General features: G+C 56.8%; 1 protein-coding gene across 2 annotated transcripts; it reads right to left on the bottom strand.

Moving 5' to 3' along the window:
• Positions 1 to 8: 8 nt before the first annotated feature.
• Positions 9 to 19,356, bottom strand: SHF (Src homology 2 domain containing F). 2 transcript variants are annotated; one of them, XM_083871170.1, is made up of 7 exons: positions 18,756 to 19,355; positions 11,719 to 11,848; positions 10,550 to 10,759; positions 8,914 to 9,042; positions 5,928 to 6,099; positions 5,524 to 5,643; positions 9 to 2,682 (listed from the first exon to the last, which is right to left on the bottom strand). In XM_083871170.1, the coding sequence occupies exons 1-7, from the start codon at positions 19,230 to 19,232 to the stop codon at positions 2,496 to 2,498; spliced, it is 1,425 nt and encodes a 474-aa protein (XP_083727296.1). In that variant the 5' UTR covers positions 19,233 to 19,355; the 3' UTR covers positions 9 to 2,495. The 2 variants fall into 2 exon arrangements, with proteins under 2 accessions (XP_083727296.1, XP_083727297.1); XM_083871171.1 differs by lacking the exon at positions 8,914 to 9,042 and having other exon boundaries at positions 18,756 to 19,356.
• Between the last annotated feature and the right edge of the window lie 890 nt (positions 19,357 to 20,246).

Here is a 20,246-nt window from a genome sequence, read left to right as displayed (position 1 = left end):
CCTTTATTTGGCATTGGTGAGACCACACCTGGATACTGTTTCCAAGTACATGAAGAGAGGAAGAGTCAGAGAATCCTGCTGAGGATGGTCGGGGGCAGAACAAGGGAGTTTCACTTCTTTAGCCTGGAGAAGAAAGGGCTCAGGAGGGATGTACTTCCCACAGCAATAATCAGAAGTGGCAAAGAGCCACTTTGCTGAAGCACTTGGACACACAGCCCAGCTGCAGGGCAGTCCTGCTGGTCCGTGACTGGTTCTGGAGAGCTGGTGCAATGCACTCATTCCTCTCATCCCTGTGCTCAGCAGGCATGCACCTGAGATGGAGCCAGGCTGCTTGAGCAGGATGTCACCATAAGGCTGCACAGCCAGCACTGGCTCCCAGGCAGTTTGCTCCCTGCCAAAGCTCCTCAAGAAAACGGCCTCACACTATGTGGGGAGCTGCACAGACACAAGAAGCCTCTTTCCCATCCACAGCCTCAGAGAAGGCAGAGGATCCCCCACGATGAGCTGTTCACTGGAGCCATCAGGGCACAGCAGGGCTGCTAAATGGCACTTGAAACCTTCTAAGTGCAGAGAGGACACCCAGCAGCATCGCTGCAGATTTCTGCGTGTCCAGCCCTTCCTGCGGGCTCCGGGAGAAAAACCCTCCCACTGGAGTCACCTCCATCCCTACTGGACAAAAAGCCTCCCTGGGATGGAGAGAGGCAGCCAGCGCTGCCAGCAGCCAAGTGGGCTGTAAGGAGACACCGACCAGCTCAATCCGCTGCCTTTTAAGGAGCGGCAGAGGCTGAGGCATCCTGGAACAATTCACCACACTTCTGAAGGCTCCCAATCACAGGCTGCATTCACAGACCACACTGGCCATGCCCCACGGCCCCCATAGCAGCTCAAAACTGCAGGGCAGCCAGGACAGCCATTCCTCAGCTAAGATCAAGTCTGAAAAACCCCAAAGCCACGGATGGCAGGGCAGGGTTCCTGCGGCGGCTGCAGCACTCACCCACATGAAGTCCCCACAGTCCCATCAATCACCTCCCCCCCCACCCCAGCAACCAGCAGGGACAGCTTCTTCCTGGCAGCAGGCAGAGGGGAGGATGATGCTTTTTCACAAAGCCTTCATCAAGCCACTGCTACCTCATCCCACCAATGCCCGAGGGCTTTGCTCCACTAACAGGAAAGGTTTTGCTGGTCCAGCACTGAATTTGCTGCTGTCATCCCCACCCAGAGAGCAGAGGGAAAAGGGAATGGGCTGCCGAGGAGTAACAGCAGGATGGAGCTTAGGCTGAAGCATGGATAGAAGAAATGTATGTGCATGGGATAGGAGCAACACCAGAAATAAAGTTAAAAGGCAAGGTATGTATGAAACAATACAGAGCACCAGAGAGCGGTTCAGCCAAAAAAAAAAAAAAAAAAAAAAAAGAGGAGCAAGCTGGCCCAAAGACAAGGTGTCAGGAAGACAAACGACAGGACTGGAGCCAGTAAATTCTCAAATTCTCAGAGGTTATCAGGAGCTCTGTGAACTTCAGGGACTTTGCCTAAGATTCACGAGAGGTGAAGGAAAACAAGACGAAAGAAGATCCCAAAGAGCACCCTCTTCTACAGGGAGTAACAGGCACGTCCAAGATCAGCTCATCACTGCCCACAAAGGGTCTCAAAGATATGACAAGGACATGACTACCAGCATTCTTTGTCCCCTGTGTCTCAGAGGAGTGCACTGGCTGGAGGGCATGCCAATCTCACTGTACGCAACGGCGCAGGGAAAATCAATTCCCTTAAAGCTTTTGTATGACAAAATTTCCCTTTTCACTGTTTTGCTCCACTGATCCCCCACTCGTGGTGGGGTGTGGGCACAGAGTCCCATGAAGCAGGAGACAACCATGCACCGCTTTATTAGGCAGTGGTGCTGCACACATGGCCAAGGCCGGTCACTGTTTATGTTTGGCAAAGGATGGCAGTGAGTACTGAGCACCAGTGCAGGTGAGGGCAGCCTGCCTCACACCCTGCATGCCTCGCTGGCCCCAGGCAGGTCCTGCTCACCCCTGCCAGCCTCCTTGCCTGCAGGCACAGCTGTTTTGTCTCCCATTGGCAGTGCTAGGCACCCTCATGGAGGTACCTCAGGCCTGCTATCGGATGATTTATCCCCGTACTTGCACACACTGCCCCCCTCCCTGGACTCTCCAAGGTCCCAGCTCCAGTCCTGGCATCCCAAGCTCTGCCAAGGAGGCAGGTGTGGAGGTGTGGACAGCCAGCGAGCCCCACTCAGCTCCTCGCACAGGGGGTGCTTCCAGTGCCATGCCAGCAGGCAAACCAGTGCACGGGAGCCCCTGGGAGAGCAGGACGAGGGGCCTGGCTGCTGCAATCCCCAACAGCACTGGCTGTGCCCGGCGAGCTGCTCATGGGCTGACGGTCTGGAGCCCATCCTCGGCACAGCGGCGCTCAGCCCTGTGGATGGGCCAGTTTTGGGTGCAGCCAGCCTTGAGCCTGGCTCGTGGGGGTGATTCCTATAGGGTGCGGATTGCCACCGGGTACAGCAAGGACATGTGCTCGGCCCCCTTGATGGGCAGCTTGCGGCTGGCGTAGTGATGGATGATCTCTGGCACGCTGTCAAAGGGCGGGCTGTGCTGGCCCAGCACGTACTTGTTCTCCTGCGTCCGGGACAGCTTCATGTGCATGAAGCCCTGGCTGCTCCTGCAAGGACAGATCAAGGCAGGGTTAGAGGGTACAGTTGGCCCCAGCCTCCCCTCATCTCCTGACCCCCTGACACAGGCCTGCCCCTGCAGCTGAGGGGGACACTGCTGGCTCCTGTCTGCAGCCACGGCCCTGCCTGCACCATCCTGCTCCTGGCAGACTCCAACAAAGCCCACAGAGCAAAGGAGGGACATGGCCAGCGATGCTGCACTGTGTCCCCTTGGGGAGCATGGCCATGCAGTGGGGTGTGTAGGGCCCACCCAGGGTGTGTGTGGGTACAGAAGGCATCACCTGGGCAAGAGCAGGAGAGGCACTTGCTGTAGGGTCACAGAGGGGTAGTGGCTTTCGCTCCTTGCATGTGACAAAGCCTCTTTTGCAACTACTCTGGCTCTTCCAGGAGCCCCTCGGCTCCCAGGACTTCAGCTCCCAGATCTCCAGCCTCACTGTGGCAAACCAGGTTTTTCTCCTTTGGCACCTAGCCAAAGGATTTTCTCCTTCCCCCTCTCCCCATGGCACTGCTGCAGGCTCCATAAAACCCGCCCAGCGTAGCAAGACCATTTCCCGGCACAGCACGGGCACCAAGCCACGCCGAGCTGCGCAGGCAGATCCTGCCGCAAACGCTGATTCCAAGTGACGGACTAATGGCCCTGTTGCTATTAATTTGCGTCTCCGAGGAGAGCCGCAGCCTGTCTGCAGCGTCTGGACTGCACATTATGGCAAAATATTGATGACTTAAAAGCAGACAGGACCTCATCAGTGATGCTGAGCCGCTTCTAGTGCTGCACAGCCCGGCCCCATCCCCCCGGCTGGAGACGAGCCATAATGGACAGCCCAGCTGCATTAGCAGAATAGGTTTGCAATCCATTTAGAGACAGAAGCAAGGAGCCAGCTGTCCTGGGAGACAGCTACAGTCCCCCAACACGGGCTGAGGGAAAGCAATAGCTTGACCATGTCTTGTGTCCCAGTGGCAGGGAACCGGAGTGCTGCCCACGGAACCGTGGAGAGATGACACTGGTTGTGTTTTGCCCAAATTGCTCCACAGGTCTTTGTCACAAGCTGAGGGATGTGATGAGATCACACCCCTGGAGAGATGACGGAGCGAACAGGCTGCAAACACCATCAGCCAGGACAAGGGGCATCTGCTGCTCCTGCTGAGCACCTTTGCAGGCACAAGGAAGGACACAAAGCTTTGCAGTGTGGCCTCAGCCACTCTCGTGGAGGCACAAGCCAGGAGGGACTCACTCTCCAAGCATCTCAGGCAATGACATGACTATGTCCATGACAGGCAGCATGGGGCTGCCTAGCCTGGACCAGCTAGGACTGTCATGGCAGGGTTAAATCCTTCCAGCTACCAGACCTGCTCCTGGCTGCTCTCTCTTGTGCATATTTTCCTGTAAAGCAACACCAAAGAACTTTAGGTCAGCATTGGAACGCTTTTCAGACCATCTCCTTGGCTGTGCCTCCTTCTTCAAGGAAAAAAAATTAAATTAATAGAGAGAGCTGCAGACAGCCAGCTTACAGCTATCAGCTATATAAAAAGCATCTCAGGGGATCTTCCTTGAACAGGCTCTACAGAGAAAGGCAGTGGAGTAAAAATCCTGAGCCTGGGGCTGTGGGTTCTCCACAAACTCTGTCCTTGATGAGCTGGGGGACACAATGGCACACAATGGCCTAGCCACACATACCATCTGAGAGGAGGATTTGGCCATAAGACTAAGGATGATGGCAAGAAGTAAGAGAAAAACCACTAAAGGAGGGAGCTGTTCCAGAAGGGTTTGTTGGATGATCTGAAAGCTCTAAATGCAGAAGGAAGACAGTGTATTTTCAGTGGAGCTCCTGCCCCGTTTTGGTGCTGAAAGCAACACAAAGAGTGAAAAAAATGTTGAGAGACACAGAGCAATCTAATTCACAACTGTGCCACTGGGAAATAAACAGAGAGGCTGAAACCCGAAACCCCTAGGGAGCAATGCAGGTAGAGAGACCACTGGGGAAACTCAAAGTGTGCTGAGAAAAGCCTAGGGTTGTGGGTCCTGTTGTTGGGCAGAGATAGCTGAAGTGCTCAATGAATACTTGTTTCCCATCTGGCAGGAACAGAGCTAATATAGCTGTGCAGCAGAAGAGCAAGAAGGTATTTGCTCATCCATCATCATCTTCAGACAGTAACAGCTTCGATTTTGTGGATTCGTGCTGCCCCAGGAGCCAGGAAAGAGCTGGATGAGGAGCTGTGGGCAGTTCCCCCCCCATCAGGACACATGCAGAGATGCTTCATGCGATTTTGGCATTCAGGGAATCTGGAAAACCTAGGGAGCATGTAAAGATTCCCCCAAAAAACCAAGCAAAACCCAAGCAGAAACCGAGCTATGCTGTATAGGGATGAGGTTTCCCTACTGGCAAACCAGAGCAGGGTAAAACCCTCTCTACAGCTGTGCAATGGGTCTGTGGGCTGGGGAGGTAAGGATGGGTACCCACATTTCCATCAACAATGGGCTCATAAAAATCTTTTTTTCCCATGAAATTAAGCTACAAAAAAAAGGGGGAACAAGGAAACAGAGCTGGAAGCTGTAACCAGACACTGTTGACTGAGAAGTGAGGCACATCATCTGAAGGATTATTAGCACTGCCAAGGAAGAGCAGTGGGCATCCAGATCTTCCTGAGAGATATTTTTGCCAGACACAAAACCAAAAACCTGTGCCACACCACAGAAAAGTGTGGACTTCATACTGCAGCCATTTCCACCCACTCATGGCCACCTCATTAGCCAATTAGCACGGGCACAATTCATTTGGGGCACCACCTGGCCCCCTCTGCTGTGGGTGCAGAACCCCCCAGCCCTGACTCACTTCAAGGAGAGGGAGAAGTCGTTCTTGCTGGTCTCGCTGTTGCGCACCAGGTAACTGGCCTCCTTGCACAGCCTCAGCAGCGTCTCCGCGTCCGTCCGGCTGATGGCCCCATGGTACCAGCTGAGGGGAGAGGATGGGCTGGGCTGGGCACAGAGCAGGCACCACGGCAGGGAACCTGCCCTGGGACCTCCCCACAGGAGGGACTGCAGCCACAGTCAGGGAGAGGGAAAGGGGGTGGCACCGTGGGGAATTGGAGACAAGGGGCAGGGACAAACAGGATGAAATGTGGAGCCAAGGAAGAAAGGAAGAAGCAAGTCTGCCCCAGGGCTCCTCATGGTGTGGCCACAGGGCTCCCTAGTGCAGGTGCAAGGCTTGGGCAGCCACTCTGGGCAGGCAGGACTCACCACTGGCTCTCCAGGGGCAGGGCAGGGTCAATCCTCTCCCCGACAAAGGGGCCAGGCTCAGTGGTCAGTGTCTTTGTGCTCTTGAGGCTGGTGGAGCCGTGCCTGAGGGCAGCCCTGGCCTTCTCCTCCCTGCAGGGCGAGGTGCGGCCGTACCCCAGCCCCTCCGATGGACCTGCAAGACAGACACACATCACAAGCTGGGATCCTCACTTGGGCTGGCAGGAAGAGCAGAGCCACTTACATCACACTGGGTCACCTCACAGTGTCCCATCCCCCCGGTCTAAGCAAGGGCAGGGCAGCTCCTGGGCTGCTGCTCACTGCAGAGCCCAGGCCGGGTCCCCACCTGGCCAGGCCTGGAGCCATTAGCTGAGCCCATGGAAGACATTTCCAGGGAGGTTTCAAAAGCTCAGGAGGTTTTGCTAATGCAAAAATAGACTCAGTGGCTGTGGTGCAGAGTTAAGTGAGATGCAGCAAGAAGAGGTTCCCCAATCTCAGAGGAAAAAATTAAATTAAAAAAAAAGAGAGGAGGGGATAGATGGAGCTAATGGAAGCAGTCAGTTTGAAACCAATGGACACATTTCTGCTGGCACAAATAAACAGGGGGCGGGGGGGGAAACAATTCCCCGAGGTTGGAAGGGGATATTTTTCACTGCAGGTACCTCTCTGATGCTGCCACCTACCTGTGACCAGCCCAGCCACAGCCATAAGCAGGAGGGATTGGCCGAGCCATGCCCCAGGGACCTGGCCTCCCACTGCCTGTTATTTCCACGCAGGATGATTTCAACATTAACAATATTGTTTCTCCTTCTCCCCAAGAGTTCATTATTGCTCCCTGTAGCACCAATCCCCTTGCACAAATTACTTATCGATCAGGCAGAGCTGCCAGGGCTTGAAACTGTGGCAGCACTATCACCCTGGAGGTGGCTGAGCCCAGAAATGCCCTAGGACTACTGGAATATTCCAAACAGGACAACTCTCCTGGCAAATAGGACAAATGCTTCCTGGCTGCTGAAGGGGGAGGCAAAAAATAGCCAGAGGGATGTTTTCCTTTCCAGCAGGGCATCCTCTAAGGCAGCTGTTTGAGTGACACCTTGTCCAGGCCCTGTGCAGGTGAGCAGGACTCCAGCCCCCCCCAGCACTGCAAGGAGGGGAAGGCAGCCAAAAGCAAACCCAGCCAAAATCCTCTGCGGCTTAGCATGGCGTAAACCACCCTGAGCACAGCTCAAGGAGGAGGTGCCTGGCATTATGGCTTGACAAGCCCTGCTTCTGCAGTGCTCTGCCTTTTCACCACCTATGCTCGCCCCTGCACATCACACACAGGCTTCAATTTCAACTCATCACCTTAAAAAATTGGGGCAATCGTTAAAAAGCCAGACAATCAAACAGCCCAAGTGTTTGCTGGCGGCACAAAGGCATTGCGTTACAGGCTCGAAAGAAATGCATTGCACCTGTCAGGAGGAGACAGAGGCATGTGCATGATTAAACAGGATATTAAAGACAAGCCCTTAGGAGGAAGAAGACATCCTTCAAGACACTCAGGTCACCCCCAGAGAAGGGAAATAGAAAATGAGACAAAACTCTGGCAAGATAAACTTAACACAACAAAGAAAGGCAAGTCAGACGGAAAAAAAAAGAGACTCTGTGTTGCTAAAACCAAGAAAAATGACAAACTGATGTGTTCATCAGGAGCAGGATGCATGTCAGAGCGAATGTGAGGATAAAAAATGATGGGGGAAAAGAAGAGGCTGCATAACAAAGAGATTAATTTTTCTTGACACCTGCATTCATTGCAGGAAGAGGATCAGAAAGTTCCCACCTGCCAAGACCTTTCTTCTTCAGGACTGATCTCAGCGTGCAGCATCCCTATGGGTTTGGGAAATACCCAACAAAGCCCTGGCAGGGCAGCTCTGGAGTGCCCCCACCATCAGCACCAAAATAAGGCATCACCTGCAGCCTGTGCTGAAGCCCACCCAGGAGGCAGCAAAGGCCATAGTGCCTTTATCTTATGAAGCTCTGCAGGGATCTGGGTAACTGCAGATAAGGCAATCAGACATCTGCAGCTGGCACGTCGCAGTGCCCACCCAGACAGCATCAGTGACACACAGGAAGGCACAGAACACCACTACACAGGAAAAGGCACAGCTCACATCCCAGTTCCCCACTGGTAACAATCCAGTCATGGCTTTCCACAAACTTCCCCCCCATCTAATGCTCTTGGCAAAATCCTAATTCACCACAGCATAAGAGCAAGGTCCTTAAAATATTAATAAAGGGTTAAAAGAGAAGCAGTAATATTTGGCTTTCGTGAGACTGCCAGCAGCATCCGAAGGGGATTTACCCAGGGGCTCTGTGCTCAGCACACACAAAAAAAGGCTTCACAACAAGGCAAAACTGAGATGACAAAGTGTACCTGGGAGATTTGGCTGCTCATGATAGCAAAAGCAAGAATGGAGAATCCACAGGGACCTCCTGACACTAAGCAGCAAGGTAATAAAACAACAGAGGAAACTAAATGATGAAGAAGGGAAAAAACAGCCCCAGCTTCAGCACTGGGATCTGAATTAGCTGCTAACACACCTGTAAGGGACCTGGGCATTAAAAGTCGAAAGAAAACATCAGCTAAATACTCAGTGCAGTTGTTGAGAAGACCTTAAAAGCAGCCATCAAATGCTGGGAATTTGGAGGCAAAGAGGAGAGAACAAAAGGGACAGTAACGACTCTGCCATGCCATGGAATAATCCTCCAGAGCAGCTCTGCTGCTGCCAGCAAAGAGGCACCGAAGAGCTTGTGCCTCTTTGCAGCAAGACAAACTCCTGGTGCCGAGCACACGACAACTGAAGGGGGCAGGAGGAGCTGGGGGAGGGCAGAGGAGGAGGGTGGTGTCTGGCACTGCCCAGGGTAAGCCCCGAGGCATCACAGCGGTCCAGAGTCACAGCAAGCACCAGCTGCAGCCCCCCCGGACACGCCGCTGTCACGCAAGACCCACCATTGGCGTCTTCGTAGCTGTGCTGCGGAGGGATGGGGGCACCAGCCTCCCCATCCAGGGGGCTTTCACTGCTGTCCAGCTGTCCCACCGGCGGGGGCCAAGGCAGGTCTTTAATGACCTTGATTTCGACTGGATGGGGGGGGGGGGGGGGGGGGGAGGGTGTGGGAAAGAGAGAGAAAGAGAGAGAAAGAAAGGGTTTAGAAAAAACCATCAGCAACACCAGAGGCCCACAGAGAAGGAGAGCAGTTGTGGGGGGAAAGACCTGAGGACTAAATTCCCAAGAGCCCTACACCAGCTTGGCCATCTCATCCCCTCCACAGTACCAAGCAGGGACAGGGCTGAGGTGGGGCACATTCCCAATGGAGAGACCCTGCTCCTCCATCAGTTTTTCCAGCCAACCCTCTCTGGGGTTTGGGGGAGCCTGCAGTCACCCTGTTCCGCATATTTGTCTGTCTGGGGGTTTTGGACAAGCATCCCATTTCCATCTGTCTTGCCCTAGGTACCTCCCAGCAGCCCACAGGGTCCACATTCCCCTGCCAGGCACAAGTGGGTTGCAGCTTTGTGCCAGTAGCAGCTGCCCATCAGCAGGGATCCCATGGACCCTCAGATGGGGGAATGGGCCAGCAGAGAGATTTTGGCATCACTGGAGAGAAAAAACAGCACACGAGAAACAGCAGGATCTGCTCTGGCTTCAGAAAAAAAACAGGCAGCAGGTTCCAGCATGGCCCAGGGAACAGCAACCTGACTCTCTTAGGACTCAGAGTAGGCCTGAAGCTCCCTGGGCAGCACCCACACACAAGCCAGACCTGTGAGCACCATCTCCACTCAGGGATATCAAGCAAAGTGGCTCATCCAGAGCACGGACACCTCAGCACAAACCCAGCCCAGCAGAGCACGGTGTCCCACGATGGAGCCTGACACACCAAATCCTCAGCACAGGGTGCTGTGGGACCTGGTAGCCCCAAGCACAAGCAGGCACTGTGGCACTGAGACCAGCACACACACCTACAGCTTGCAGTGTCCAAACCCAAAAGGTGAACCACTCCCCAACCCCAAATTTCCACATCTCTCTCTGCCATCATCTCCACACAGTGCCACCAGCCTGAGTACCCTCAGCAGCAGCTGCAGCAGACACACAATGCTGCAATTAAAATGCATCCTAGGTAAGAGTGCAGCAATTAGCCAGCACCGGCAAGGAGCCAGCGCTAATGCACAGCATGGATTTCCTCATTACCAAACACAAACACAATTGATCCCACAGCACGGATAAATAGGTCAGGAGGGCTGGATGAAGCCTGGACGAAGGCTCCTTGGGTATCCTCCTGCCCTGAGGAAGGACAGATCTGCTTGAGCCCAGGGTCGAATGCAAGGTTGAGGATGTTAATTTGCACCAGAGGCTCTACAGAGCATGGAAGAGGCAATGGGAAATAGGTGTTGGACAGGTTACCAAGGCAGCTCTATCCATCACCCCGTCCAGCCTGGCTCCCAGCTCAAACAGCTTCTGCAAGAGCACAAGCACTCCCGGAGCTATGAAAATGCAGAGGCCAACATTACTGACCCCCAGAAGATGAAGGAACCCCAAAGATCCAGCTTCACAGAAAGCGTTGTTTGCTTTATGGCTGCTCCCATCACTGACCTGCAAAGGCTTTGGAGATCCGCTCCTTCTTCCACTCCCAGGGCTGGTCATATTCCTCCGGGGGCCGCTCGTCATCCTCGGGCAGCCGGGACTCCCTGGGCCTGGGGCCAGCCGGGCACTCACTGTCCATGTCCGGCACAGGCTCGTAAGGAGTGTCGTAGAGGGGCAGCGGCCGGGCAGGAGCCTCCCGTAAGCCCTTCTGGCGGATCTCTGTCCGGAGAACAGGGAGAGGACCGTGAGCCTTCTGCCCAACACAGCCACCGTCCCCAAAACTGTGCTCTAGATGACAGGGCTCATTGTCACCCGTGGGTGAAATGGGGCAGGGAGCATCAGCAGAGGAGGAGACAGCGAGCAGCTGCCAGGAGAGCTGCTTGGCAGCACCAAGATCCCCATGGTACCACATCCCCATTCCTGGGCAGCCTGGCAAAATGAGGTTCATGGGGACAGAGTACCCTGAGCCTGATTCCCTGCAAGCAGTGAAGCTGGGTTTGTCTCCTGGACACCCTGAGTGGCTGGCTTCATAAAATGCCCATCCCTCAAGCAAAACAAAGTCTCTCCCACAGGCACAAGCAGCTTCTTCATTGCTGCTGGTTTTTCCAAGAAATATAATGGTCTACTTTAAAAAGCCACATGAGCTTTCCAGAAACTACTTGCTCCAGGAAAACCACAGAGCTGCAAAGCAGAGCCAGAGCCAGCATGGTGACCCTGAGCACTTCCTTCAGGAGCACATGCTCCCAGCTCACCAGCTTTCCAGCCCTGACAGGCTCACTGAGAGCCCTGCTGCTGCAGCAGACACAGCATGTTCTGGCCCAGTCCTAACTGAATTAAATAGCTCCCACATCCATCTTAGTTTTAAGCCAGATGCATGGAACGTCAGGTCTCTCCTGGCTCAGCCTGGCAACTGGGGTCCTGGGGGACAGCATCACAGGGAGAGATGTGCCCATAGTGCTCAGACAGTCCTTGCATGCTCTTGCAAACCCAGTGCACAAGGATAAAGCTGGGAAAATTTGCCTGTAAAATGACTGTCCCCCACCACAACCATCACCCAGGTTTGCCTTATGTGGAGGAGCTGATGCTGACACAGGCTGCAAGGAACAGAGTACAGTGGCTACCAAACTCGGGGACCAGAGGTGTGCAGAGTGGCCTCTGTGTGATGCCTTCCACCTTACCAGCCATCATCTTCTGGGCTTCATAAGGCTCCATATATCCGTCATTCTCCATCACCTTCTCCAGCCCTGCCTGGCTACCTGCCACCTGTGCCGCATCAAAGGGATCTGCGTAGTCCTCCAGGACAGCCAGCTGGAAGAGGGGAAGAACGGGAAAAGGGTTAAGGCACTCTCTGCCTTTACTGGGAGGTGGAAGGCAGAGCTCACCATGAGCTCCTCCAGCAGCAGCCTGAGTGGCCACCGAGAACCCAAACCCACACCATGGCAGCCGTGCAGAGCCTGCAGGCAGCTGACAGCTTTCCAGGCACCAGCACTCAGCCGTGGAAATGCTCCAGCCTTTGTCCCGAAAGCTGAGATGGAGCCAAGCAGAGCAGAAGGCAGCCCTGCCCCTCCCTCACCATCAGGCCCCAACTGCCAGCACCCACACACATGCCCTGGCCAGGTCCCCACCACAGTGCAGGGCTGCCAGCAGTGCCATACCCCTCCATGGCACACAGATGCTCTCCTGCACACAGCTATATTTCCTTTCCCAAGGTGGAGAAGGGGAGAAAGGGCACAGATCCCAAAATAGGGGTGTCAGCTGGCACTGGCACAACTAGGAATTCAATGGTTATTTTTCAGGGCTCCTGTGCACTGATTTGAAGAGCTTTTCTAACAAAAGGGCTAAGAATAGCCTATGGCTTCCTCTCCACTACTTCCCAGGCCTCCACAGCATCCCCAGACACATCCTAAGTAAGACAAGATAAAACTTTCCTCCAGGAAGCACAACCAGGAGCTTCTCAAGTGCCATGTCACAGGGTCAGCACTAAATTCCTGAGATTTGCACTTATTAGTGAAAAGGAAAGGATACTGCAGTAGGATATGGAGCATGTCCCAGAGCTCAATCCCCTTCAGCTCTGGAGCCACATGCCTGCTCTAGCACCTCAGCAGCTTCCCAGTCAGAGCACTCCACCACATGACACTGCAGTCCCCAGGAAGCCTGGAGCTGTACATCCCACCTCCAGCCCCAAAGCCTGCTCCCAAAGTGGGGCCAAGCAATATTTCCAGCAGCAACCAAGTGTACCCAAGCACCTCAGCAGGGCCTGGTCACCTACCAGGATGCAAACCCCCAGCTTGTGGGGATTTGCTACCACAAAATGGTCTATGCAGATGTCCCACAGCAAGGACCAAATGTCCCAAGCATGGTGGGACAGCTGCCTAATCCCACCCGGTGCCAGGCTCCATCCTCACCACCATGCTGCCCCTGGCCAGCCACAGAGACCACGGCTACTCACACATTCCTCTGCAGCTCCAATAATCAGCTTAAAACAAAAGATTTCTCCCTCCTTCCTGCGCAAAATGCCCAACAATAGCCTGTGACAGAAAACTCAGCAGGAAAAGGGAACAGGAACTGGAACCGTAAACACCTCCATGCAGTCCCAAGACTTGGCATCCCTGTGAGCTACATGAGGCACATGGCTCTCCATGCCTGGCTCACCACCTCCTCCCTGAATGTCCCAGCTCCACGGGCAGCCAATGCATGGGGAACTGGATCAGCTCTCCAAGCCAGGTCCCTCTGTACCATGGCACGAGCAAGTAGCTGATCATCCCCAGATCACATCCCAACTGCCCCACAGGAGTAGAACAGGGTTCAGACATGGGAGCTGCAGATGCTCTCACCCCTCAGCAAGGTGGCAGAGGACAGATGGTGGCAGAGTACTGGCTCCACCCCAAGGCAGGGGGGAGCAAGCCAGGGCTGCAGGAGCAGCCAGCCCTTAGCTTTGCAGAGGGAGACAGGCAATCTGCTCTCAGCTCTGTCATCCAAGGGGTGACTTGGCATCACTCAGGGCCCATCAGGCACTGGGGACACAAAGGAGCAGTGCTGAGCCCAGAGGTCTGCAGCCCTTTGCTTACCATCAGCAGGGCAAAATTCCCCAAGGGGAACAAAAGTCACAGGTGGCTTTTACAGCTGCTTGGTCAACCAGGACCTGCTTCCCACCTGCTGCCTGCGAGATCTCAGAGAAGCTGCTCCAAACAGCCAGGAGATCCCATGGCCTCTCCCATGCCTTGAAAGCTGCAGAGGCTCTTGCTGCATCTCAACACCTGCAGAGCACAGCCCTGTGACAGCAGCTTCACAAATGTGCTCAAGACAATGGAGGCATGGGCATGCCAGCAGCATCCCTACACACACAAATGCACCAGCTCAACAGCCAAGGTGAGTGAATAAGCAGTGCCATGTCCAATGGTAACTCTTAGCAGAGCTCTCATGGCTCCAAGCATGCTGTGGTGCTGTGAAATGCAGTTTGCTGACACTACTGGGGTTACCTGTCTGTTCCTCAGGCCCCAAGCCCAGCCTGACCACATTCAGACCTGCCTTGAACCACATTTCCTAGACAGGCACAGACCTATCTTGCTGCTGGTGCCAGTCCTGGACCCTCCCTCTGTGCCATACACACAGGGCAGCTTCAGACAACACTGAGAGGCTTCCCTGCATGCACTGGTCACTGTCATAGAATCATTAAGGTTGGAAAAGACCTCCAAGAACATCAAGCCCAGCCTTATTTCTGAATGTATTTCCTCCTGGTTAGGTCTGGCTTCCCGGGGAGGAACACATGAGCTCCACAGACTGGCCCCCACACAGATGCTTCCAGGTCTAGAAAGCAGAGGATGGTGGAGAATTCCAACAGGTCTCTGTCAACATCCCTAAAATTCAGTATTTTGCCAGCAGAAGTTTGCATAGGCACTCAGCAGAGATTAGATGGACTCTGTTGACAGATGATGTGGTTTGCTGGGTTCAGCCTGGACCCAAAGCAAATGGCTCTGATTAGGGGCAAGCTCCTTGGGTTTGGGGGGAGTTTGCCACACTGGTTTGCTTCTCCACTGCCTCAGGGATGCCATTTCATAGGAGCAAGGTCTCCCAACTGTAGGGTGATGAGAACATAATTCCATTTGTTTTTTTAAATGGTTAGCTATTACAGCAGAGAGCCACAGAAAAGGTGGGAAGGCAATTACTGCCTCCAGGAGCATCACAACCTCGGGATGCATAAGCAAGCCCACAAGAATGGTACCTCAAGCCCCAAGACTGAGGGGCTGGAGGCTCCAGGCAGTGCCAGGAATGGGGCAAACAGCAGGGATCATGAATTACTGGGCACATCCTAATGCCCTTGCACATGGGGCCGTATTACGGTTTCCCAGGAAACTGCATCTCTGACATTTCCTAATCCGAGCACCGGACTTTATGAGCCATGCAGGGCTCTCTGCAGCAGCCACAGGACAAACAGCTGCTCCCAAGAGTGGGAGGGGGCCACAGCTGCTGGCAGGGCAGCTCCCAGGGGTGCCCTAAGCCCCCCCACTCTGATCAAAGCCCAGGCATTTCCCTGCTTTGCTGAGGGAAGATGTTGCTGAGGGAGATGCTCACTGCCTGCCGATCCCCCCACACGGCTGTGGAGGCATCGCCTGCTTATACACAGCACAAGCTTTGCTAGATTTGAAATAATTTGGGTGAAAAGCAAAAGCCTGACATGCAGAGCCATCATCCCAGGGCAGCTCTTGGTGCAGACCAGTCCTTCAGGGAGCAGCCAAGCACCACTGGCACCTGGACACACAATCTGCTTGAGCAGGAGTGTTTTTCACGTATTTATCTGCTACAGCAATGCACCTCCAGATCCCTGCTGAGACTGAGACTGGTCTTACTCTATTATATATGCCAACAATAAGGGAAAAAAAAAGAAAACCAAAACAAAATTAATACAAAGAACCAAATCGCCACTGGGTTCTCACAGTCAAACAGCTTTTATGCTGCCCACCAGTGAAGGTGATAGATCACAGCTCTTCAAGAGCATTCACAGTTCAGACACCAAAATCCTACAGCAGAGCTGCAGTTCTTTGTCCCATCTTGCCCAGAAACATTCTACCTGCCACCACCTTCTGCCACAACAAGATGTTCCACTCTACAAGGAGGTTTGCAGAGGATTCCTGTGGAGATCCTCCACCTTAAAAACGAGTTTCTTGCCCTGGAGATAAAGCACATTTGGGGTCTCCTTAGAACATTGGTTAAATCGAGCAAACTCTGTCAGTTCCTCCAGTTTTACACATCTGGCAGCTTGGCTTTTGGCAGACACTGAAGCCAAACCTGAAAGCAAACACAGCGCTGACCTTCCAAGAAGGGTCTGGTGCACAGGCCCCAGGGGACAGCTGGGCCAGGCAGAGAGCCTGGGGCTGCACCCCTGGCACAGGAGGAGGGCACACGGGGCAGACAGCGCGGCATCGGCACCACGTAAGATGACTCAGTTCAAGGAGGCTCTCACAGGAAAGACACACACCCAAGAGCTTCCTGACCGGCTGTTCCCACACCCTGCGGCACTGACCCTGCACTCCCAGCAACAACAGCAGCGACTGCTCCTGGTGGGCACAGGACAAAGGTGTCCTCAGGCAGACCCCCAAGCCCATCCTCAAACAAGCCCTGGGTGCAGGCAGCAGAAGGTCCCTCATTGCATCCCTCCCCACTGCATCCCAGTGGTGCTGCTTCTTGTGCCAAATCCAAAGGCAGCAAGAAAGACATCTCCAGAGTATCCACCTGGCTTTGGTGACCCACACAGGGCCAGTCTGTAGTTCACTGTGTGGAGAAAGGCCTGGCAGACCAAGCAGACTGGGGAGGACCTGTGCTGTCCACACCATTTCCAGCAGAGTTTGGAAGGCAGCACGAGGCACCGCAGAGCTCGCTCTAATGCATCCCCAAACCACGCTGTAGATCCTACAGAAGGTGCAAAGATGTGACAGCTCGTGCCACAGTAGCAAAGCATCGCACAGCACAGGCAGGAAGATGTTCCTGCTCGTTCCATTCTCTAGAACAGGCACGTCAGCTGCAGCAGGCACAGGGTGCCCAGGGAATGTAGTCAGCCCCCAGCCACAACAAACCACACGGTCTTAGCCAAACCACACAATCAGGAACCAGTGACTGCTCTTTCCACTTCTCTTCATCCTAATTGTCCCCACTTGCAAGGGCTGCACATTTTATTAGGGTGATTTTCCCCACCAATCATTAACAAAACCCCTCTCTGCTCCAGCAGCTTTGTCTGTACAAAGAATTGTACTTCTCCTTTAATCTCCAGCATCACCACAACCCAAGGGGTCTGCAGTCTCAGTCCCTGCAGCAGGTAGGGAAGAGTGCCCACAGCCTCTTCCTAAGTCTGTGAGCACTGAGCCCCCTGCACAACCATCATCTCAGCAGAGGCTGCAGCCCAGCTCCAGTATCCCTTCCCTGTTCCAGGACAGCCATCACAGCAAGCAAGGGTCACAAGCAGAAGTAACCCTCCAGCAGGCACTTCCATCCTCCTGTACCACCTCCAGGAAGAGCCACCCTGATGTTGGAGCAGTTGGGGAACCCTCTCACTGCTCAGCCCAGTAGATGAGAGCTGCAAAGGGCTTTTCAGCCCTACAGTTGCTCCCCATGGTGGATGCTCCCTGGCTCCTCCAGGAAAACTGTATTAATTGACAGCTGCAAGCCCTATTTTACTCCGGTTTTGCCCAGGCTCTGGAGCTCTGTGTCCATCACATATCAGAGCCCTAAAGAATTAGAAGTCTCCTCCCTACAGTGGCATGCAGGAGACTTATCAGTAATCTAATCACTGCCTATCTTGGAAAGATGAAGGGTCTTCTTCAGCCTATAGCATGGTTAGCCCAGTTTCCCTAAATGTATCCCAGCCTCTGACTTTTCTCCAAACATTCAGATTCTCCCCAGCCTTTGGATCCCCAAACAGCCTGGCTGTACCTGTCAGCAGTCCCTGCTCCCCACAGCTCTGGCTCAGCCCTTTGCACATCACAGCCCGAGTCCACATGCTCCTGCTCTGATCCTGCAACACATGTGCCAGAGCAAAAACCATCCAGACTGCCTCAGCAAACCACAGCACCACGGGGGCACCTCTGGTCCCTACTACCAGTGCCACCCTCCTCATGCCCCTCTGCTGCCTGCAGCAGCCAGATTACCCAGCTCAAAAGGGGAGCTCTGCTGGGCCGCTCCAGAAATGTCCCAAAAGCAATCAGTCAGTACAGGCAACTTCCCAAGATCCACCAGCAACAAGTTTTTCTATCTGCTTTAAACATTCTCTAGCAGATTTTTCCCGGTGCTCATTTCATTTTCCCGGTGCTCATTTCATTGTGGCGCCCGGCAGTGCCAGGACCACGGATGGCATCACTGCCTGTATCCACGATTCCCTCCGTCAGCCAGATCTGCAATCCCGTCGAGTTGGCCTGACAAGCCCCGTCTTGCAGGCAGCAGCGCTAGCGGGCACTAATTACCCCCTCCTGCCTTTATTTACGCAGTCCCCGCATCAGCCTCTCCTGTAAGAGGGAGGCCCGCCACCAACGGCCGCAGCCCCCGATGATGGGCTGATTCTCCACCAGGTCTCTGTGCCACTCACAGCCCGTCCCTCCATGGGGAGCTTCTGCCCAGCTCCTACCTCCTACCGGGGATGTTTCTCGCCTCCTCGCCAGCACCGGCAGCCCCAGGCTCTGCTCTCAGCCCTGGAGAACCGGCGTGGGGGGGCGGCAGACAAAGAGGCGCTGAGCTCCCTGACAAAGCAGCGCGGCATCTCCGGGGGTCCGGCCAGCGCCGCTGGCACGGCAGCCCGGGCAAGGGGGGAGCGGGGGATCCGCGGGCACGGAGGGGCGGCAGGCCCAGGGTCACCGGCCCCCGCCTCGGAGGGCCCCGCAGACGGTCCTGCGCTCCTGTGCGATCGCGCTTCCCGCCGCGGACCGTACCTGCCTCCCGCGGGGCCGGCCCGTCCCCGCTGTGTGTGCCCGGCGTGCCGGTGCTGCCGGGGCGCGGGGGGAGCCCCTGGAGCCTGGCCGTGCCCCCCCCGGGTGCTGGAGGATCCTGACCCTGCCAACAGTCTGGCGGGACCGCCGAGGGCATCTCCGTGACAGGGGCGCTCAGGCACGGCTGCCCCCGGGGTCCCGGTCCCGCTGCTCACGGCACGGGCCGAGGTCCGGCGCGGTCACTCGGGGCACCGCAAGCGGCGGAGACGGCGGGGAGAGCAGCGGGCCCGTGTCCGGTCACTCACCTCCTGCGGCGGCTCGTCGGGCGGCTCGGGGCCGGCGGGGGGCGAGCTGGGGGGGGCCGGCACCGGCGGCGGCGGCGGCGGGGGGCTGGCGGGCACCTTTTCCACCGCCTCCACCTTGATGAGCCGGTGCTTGGGCGAGACGTAGCGGGGCCCGTCGGGGGCGGCGGCGGCGGGCGGCGGGCCGCTGTAGGGGTCCTCGAAGTCGCGCTCCTTCTGCAGGCGGTAGGCCGCCACGATGTCGGGCTGGGCGGCGGCCAGCGGCTCGGCCGCGCCCCCGGGCGGCAGGGGCGGCTGAGGCGGCGGCCCGGCGCGGTAGTCGGGCTTGGGCGGCGCGGGCGGCGCGGGCCGGGCGCTGCGGAAGCCCAGGTGCTCGCGGAGCCAGCGGGCCATGGTGCCCACGCACTGCGGGGCCCCGCCGGCCCCCGCCCCGCCGCTGCAGCCGCCGCGCTCCGAGCCGGCCGCTCCGCTCAGCAGCATCGGCGCCGGCGGACTGAGCGCGGCGGCGCGGCTCGGCTCGGCTCGGCGCGGCTCGGGGGGGCGCGGGGGAGGCGGCCAGTGCCACCTGCCGGAGCGCCGGCTGCGGGGCCTCCCCCGCCCCGCCCGCGCCGCGGCCCCGCGCCCGCTCCCCCGGCTCGGCTCGGCACGGCCCGGAGCGGCCCTCAGCGCGGCACGGCCTCCCCGGCCCGCCTCCCCCGGGGCCCGCCCCGCTCCCGCCGCCTTCCGCCGCGCCCGGCCCTCCTCGGCGCTCCGGGCCGCCCCCCGCGCTCCGGCGGCTGCGGGCCGAGGGCTGTGGGCCTGGGGCCGGGGGCCGGGGGTTGAGGGCCGGGGGCTGGGGGCCGAGGGCTGAGGGCCGGGGGCTGAGGGCCGGGGGCTGAGGGCCGGGGGTTGAGGGCCGGGGGCTGAGGGCCGAGGGCTGAGGGCCGGGGGCTGAGGGCCGGGGGCTGGGGGCCGAGGGCTGAGGGCCGGGGGCCGAGGGCTGAGGGCCGTGGGCCGGGGGCTGAGGGCCGGGGGTTGAGGGCCGGGGGCTGGGGGCCGTGGGCTGAGGGCCGGGGGTTGAGGGCCGGGGGCTGAGGGCTGAGGGCCGGGGGCTGAGGGCCGGGGGCTGAGGGCCGAGGGCTGAGGGCCGGGGGTTGAGGGCCGGGGGCTGAGGGCTGAGGGCCGGGGGTTGAGGGCTGAGGGCCGAGGGCTGAGGGCCGTGGGCCGGGGACTGAGGGCTGAGGGCCGCTCCGGCCCCCGCGCTGCCCCCAGACACCCCGGAGCGAACTTGAGCACCGGGGAAAGGACACCGGGGAGGCGGGGCGGTAGAGGGTCCCTGATGGGATCACAGACTGTCCTGAGCTGGAAGGAGCCCACGAGGCTCGTCCAGCCCAACTCGTTGGTGCAGACCCGCTGCCCGGGAGGTGTTTGGTGAGACCAGCCCCGTGCGGGACCCCCGGAGCAATTCGTTCAGGGAGACACAAACACAAGGCTGGCGCTGTGGACCCCCACAAG

This window comes from Zosterops lateralis (genome assembly GCF_965231275.1).
Source record: "Zosterops lateralis genome assembly, chromosome: 13".
Lineage (NCBI taxonomy): Eukaryota > Metazoa > Chordata > Aves > Passeriformes > Zosteropidae > Zosterops > Zosterops lateralis.
This window is presented reverse-complemented; position numbering and strand designations above follow the sequence as displayed.